The following is a 5446-nucleotide window of genomic DNA, read 5'->3' as shown; positions in this document are numbered from 1 at the left end:
AGAGACAGAAAGCCTTATTGCAAGTTGTGAGAGAGGAGGGCCTAGCTTCCCTGCCAGGTGTCCCTCACCCACCCTCCAGGCGGGCCCCCCTCAACAAGGGGGGCTTTCAGGTCTGAAAGCCTCCAGTGTCCCCAGCCAGGTGGGCGTGCTCTTGGCCTTGGCTGGGCCCCACAGGAAACGGAGGCGTGGAGGACCACCCCCAAGCTGCTGCTTAAAGGGGCAGCTGGCGTCGGGCTGCAGTCAGGCCACCTTTGCACCATGCCGCCCCAGCTGCTCCCTCTGCTGCTGCTGCTCCTGGCCGGCCCCCCCGCCGCGCGGCCGGCTCCCCCGACCTGCTACTCCAGGATGCTGGCCCTGAGCCGGGAGATCACCGCCGACTTCCAGAGCCTGCAGGCCACCGAGCCCTCGGTGAGTGCCCTGGGATCCACCCGAGGCCCGAGGCCCGGGAGGTCTGTGCAGACCCAGCTCTCGAAACTTGCCTTCGGACCAGAAGGAAAAAAGCGCTAGTTTTCTTTGCTGGTCAATGTTAATTTCAGGGGTATCTGTGCCTTATTCCATCCTCTGGAATACTATGCCAATGGTTTGCACTTCCTTTGAAACACAAGGAAAATATGGTCAAAGACATCATAGTTTTGTTTATAACTAGCTAGCAGATAACTGTTGTAAAATTAAAAAAAAAATAAAGAGAGGGAGAGAGTCTACATAGAGTCTACAAAGAACAAAGAATTAAGCTTTTTTTAGTCTCTCCACTAGCCAGCACACGCTAAGGGGGTGACGCCTAGAACAGGCCCCACCCCTTACTTGCTTAGGACCCTGGCCAAATTATCCAGCCCCGAATCTGAGCATCCTCAGCTCTGAGAGGGGATGGCTGAGCCCCTTCAGCCTCTTCAGGCGGCTGGAGAGTCGAAGGCTGGGTGCAGACACACCTCGCCCAGCAGAGCCCGCGCAGGGGAGACCCCACTGTGTTCTCACCACTGTGTTAAGAAGGAGACCCAGGGGGCTGGGAGTGGGGAGTCCCAGAGCAACCACCCAGGACCAGAATCCGGCCTCCTGGCTGCTTATCCAGGGTAGAAACAAAATGAATTAAACTTAAAAGCTCCAGCAAAATTTAAGTGTCCTTCCCCGCTTGGGAGCACTTTAAATAAAATGCACAGTTCCCAGACGTCCCAGGCTCATGATGCCCTAACAGTGCCTTTGTATTTTCTCTTTTAAAGTTAAATAATGGGTATTTTTTTCAAATTATGAGAGTCATATACTTTGCAAATGGTTGGAAAAGGCACAAAAGACAAAGAAGAAAGTAAATATTACTGCAAGCCTACCACCTAGAGGCGGCTGCGTCTGTCACATGCGGCAGCCGGAATTTCCGCTCTCTGTGTGGGCTGATGGCGTGCGTGCGTGCGTGCGTGCATGTGTGCATGTGTAGACAGACTGGGTCAGACAGCACAGCGGTTTTGTGATTTGCCTTTTAATGACACCGTCAAATAAATTAATCTTCCTTTGTAACAACGCTTGGTTGTACCGTTGCACTCCGATTTATCCACAGATTCCTTGCTATTGAATACGTAGAGCCATCACCTTTTTTAAAAAATATGTTTTTAAAGCTGAAAAAAAATGCATAAGCTCAGAACTGCAGGGCTGGAAGGAAGTGGAGAGATTCTGTGTTCTAACTCTCTGATCTCACCCCTGGGACACCGAGTCCCAAAGAGGAGGGAGACCTACTCCAGGTCACACAGGGAATTTCTGGTCCGGCAGGACCAGAATCTGGGTCTTCTGGCCTTCAGGCCAGCGTAGAAGCAAAAGTGAAGTGTAGTAACATAAAAGTATACACATATATACACTTGTATATTACTATACACTGTATATTGCTGTGTCTAGATTACAGCTATCGGACCGTTTAAACACACACATAGATGCATATATAGATACAGGTAGGTGTCTATATAGGAGTGTGTGTCATAAATATATATATATATATAAAACTGTTCCCTAACTTATAGTAAATGCTAAAATGATTGCGTTCTAAAAGTCAAATTCTAGTTTTTTGGGGGCAGCCATTACGGAAAACAGTATGGAGTTTCCTTAAAAAACTGAAAATAGACTTACCCTATGATCCAGCAATCCCACTCCTGGGCATGTATCTAGAGGAAACTCTAATTCTAAAAGATACACGCACCCCAGTGTTATTTAGCAGTACTAGTTACAATAGCCAAGATGTGGAAGCTACCTAAATGTCCTCAACAGATGACTGGGTAAAGAAGTTGTGGTATTTATACACCCCCCCATATATATAGGAATACTACCCAGCCATGAAAAAGAATAATGCCATTGGCAGCAACATGAATGGACCTAGAAATTATCATACTGAGTGAAGTAAGTCAGACAGAGAAAGACAAATACCATATGATATCACTTATCTGTGTAATCTTTAAAAAAAGGACACAAATAAACTTATTTACAAAACAGACGGAATCACAAACATAGAAAACAGACTTATGGTTATCAGGGAGGAGTGGGGAGGGATAAATTGGGAGCTTGAGATTTGCAGATACACACTACTATATATAAAACAGATAAACAACAAGAACCTACTGTACAGCACAGGGAACTATATTCAGTATCTTGTAATGGCCTATAATGAAAAACAATATTAAAAGGAATATATATGTGCATAAATGAATCACTGTACTGCACACCAGAAATTAATACGACATTATAAATCAACTATACTTCAATTAAAAAAAAGAAAAACTCTTTAAAACTTAAAGTCAAATTCTAGAAGAGCAGTTTGCCTTGAAGGACTGTGGCATGAGCTACAAGAAAGTACCATGCGTGTCGGCATCAAGGAGGGCCCCAGGGATCTGGGGCTGGTCTGGCAGCTGATGGGTTGGCAGGGAGCCTTCTATGACCAGGCGGAGGATGTGTCCCTGTGGGCATCAAGGCAACCTGTATCCCTTTCTGCAGGAGCCATGTGTGAGATACCTGCCCAGACTGTACCTGGATATACACGTAAGAGGGGCCTGCCTGCCTGGGGGAGGCATGGGGGCGGGGAGGGCTCCTGTGCAGAAGGACCAGGAGTCCCCAGCCGTGGCTACGGACTTCTCCCGTGAGACCCCTCCCTGTCGTCCATTCCCAGAATTACTGTGTGCTGGCCAAGCTGCGGGACTTTGCGGCATCGCCCCAGTGTTGGAAAGTGCCCCAAGCGGATGCCCTGAAGGAGAAAGTGAGGAAACTGTACACCATCATGAACTCGTTCTGCAGGAGGGTAAGTGCCACCAATGAAAATTCTTTTTCTACTTGTTATCAGCCAAGACTTTAAGAGAAGGGTTAGGAGAAGAGGGGGGCGTGGAGGAGGAAGAGAAGTAGTTATGGGGTGCTTCCAGTTCACAGAGCCCTTCCTCAGCCCTGCTGGCCTTGGTAAGGGATGGGGACTCGGGACAAGGCTCCTCACCAACACCAGCTCCACGTTGCCTGGGGGACGACCCCCAGCACCACATGCCAACCATATAGGACAGACTCAGCCGGGAGCCTAATAGGGCGGGGACATGGGGAGAGGGCTGTGGAATTCTGAGAACTCCCGGAGGCCCAGGGTCAAGAAGACTTCCTGGGAGGTGGTTTCGTGCACTCTGTGATGGGAGGGTTCTGGCAGGAGAGGGGAAGAGACAGGAAGCGCAGAGAATCAGCGCTAGTTAAGATGGAGAAAGTAGTCATGTGGTCCTTGGGGCACAGGCTTCAGCATCATGCAGAGCTGAGCTCCTGTCTTCATCTCCCTGCCTCCCACGTTGTGAGCGTCCCCTCAGCTCTCCGAGCCACAGTTTCCACTTCGTGATAGTGCCCATCTCATGAGGCCATTGGGAAGATACCACACTTACTCCCTGACCGTGTGTGCGGTGGGCACTGTAGTAACTCCCTTGGTCCTAAGTACCCTGGCAAGGTGACCACAGAGAATCCCTAGAACCAGGCCTGGCCCAGGACAGTCTAAGAAGTAGCTATTAAGCTTTTTAGTTTTAAGTTTTATTAAGATTTCTTTGTCACTATGCATCAAAGATTAGACATGCTTTTCCTCCCACACCCACTTCCCTCCTCATCCCCCTCTCCCCTTGGTCGTGATGGGGAGGCAGGAAGAAAACACAGTTGGAAGTACGGTACAGTCTGAGCAGCACCGTTATTGACGCTGAAGCGTCTGAAGGTGAGATCGAGTGCTGTCACTCATGGCACCCCCAGTGCCCGGCCCAGGGTTGCTCCTCAGTGATTGAAGCTTGTTTATTCAGTGACTTCCTCACCCATCTATCTTTCTCCCTATCTGGTCGACCAGTGTATGCGTGAATTCAGTAATAAAGGGATATGTGAGATCCTACAGGAACTTGAAGAAAGATGTGACCAGCTCTCCTTAGGGGGATGAGTGATGGGAAGGTTCCCCACACAGGGGAACAACCGAACAGGCTTTGAGGATAAGCAGGAGCTCTACACTTGTGCGTGGGCTCTGTGGCCGCCTTCAGTGACACCCTTGCTCGTTGCACGTCTTTTCCAGGATCTGGTGTTCCTGTCGGATGACTGCAATGCCCTGGAATACCCAGTCCTAGTGAGCGCAGGCCTGCCAGCTCATCAGCGCTAAGGCAGCGCAGACCAGAGGGAACCCAAGGGGCCGAAGTTACGCCAGCTGCCCAGACACAGTGGGCCAAGGCCGCGGCCCCTCGAGTCTCCCTGAGGTTGTTACGTGTCTCTCCACCTTTTGGGAAGCAGGGCCTGTGCTCCTACCCTGGAACCAATTTTGAACATAGTTAGAAGCCTTGCTTTTCGCCCGCCTTGGTTTTGTCTCGCCAGGGTGGTTAGACACACAGGGACGTGTATTTGGTCACTAAGAAGGAAAGGGCTGACCAGCTTCTCTTCGCTTCTCTTTGATGAACAACTAGCTTGAGAACAAGCAAAACAGAATGTTTGTAGTATGACTTAAATGGAGTAGTGGTACCATTTTTCTTTCTTGATAGAAACCTGCTTACATTTAACCAAGTTTCTATTTTATACCCCACTACAAATTTTTCTTACAGTTATCTTTCATTTTTAAAGAAATTTCACTGCCTGTAAGATGTATTTGCAAGGTTCATAATTACATAGTGCTAACGGAACCACTCTTTCATTGAAAGATCAAATAAAGACTATCTTGACAGTGAGAAACACGTGTCCTGCTGAATTGGTCCAAGGTGCTCACTGCATGCTGTCTGCAAGTTGCTGCTTTCAGCAAGATGCATCTTCCTCCCTCTGTCCATCAAGCACAGGTGTTTCTGGGTCTGCTTCAGTCGCCCTGTGTGAATGTCTGTCCTTAAAGTACTAGGAGATGCTCTGATCTGTGTTTGGGGACAGGCTGTACGCGTGGCAGCCTAGTACCTGACACTTAACACAAACATCAATCCACTGAGTCCTCATGACAACCCTAGGAATGGACGTCATA

The 5446-nt window shown here is 48.9% G+C and overlaps 1 protein-coding gene across 1 annotated transcript; it reads left to right on the top strand.

Annotated features, from left to right (window-relative positions):
- The first annotated feature begins 258 nt into the window (after window positions 1-258).
- On the top strand, window positions 259-5101 carry CYTL1 (cytokine like 1). Its single transcript, XM_006216379.4, has 4 exons — window positions 259-408; window positions 2962-3006; window positions 3134-3262; window positions 4529-5101. Exons 1-4 carry the CDS (start codon window positions 259-261, stop codon window positions 4610-4612), a joined length of 408 nt encoding a protein of 135 aa, XP_006216441.1. The 3' UTR covers window positions 4613-5101.
- The last annotated feature ends 345 nt before the right edge of the window (window positions 5102-5446 follow it).

This window comes from Vicugna pacos, chromosome 2 (genome assembly GCF_048564905.1).
Source record: "Vicugna pacos chromosome 2, VicPac4, whole genome shotgun sequence".
In the NCBI taxonomy this organism is placed as follows: domain Eukaryota; kingdom Metazoa; phylum Chordata; class Mammalia; order Artiodactyla; family Camelidae; genus Vicugna; species Vicugna pacos.
The sequence above is the reverse complement of the archived record's forward strand: the minus strand, read 5'-3'. Positions and strand labels throughout refer to the sequence as shown.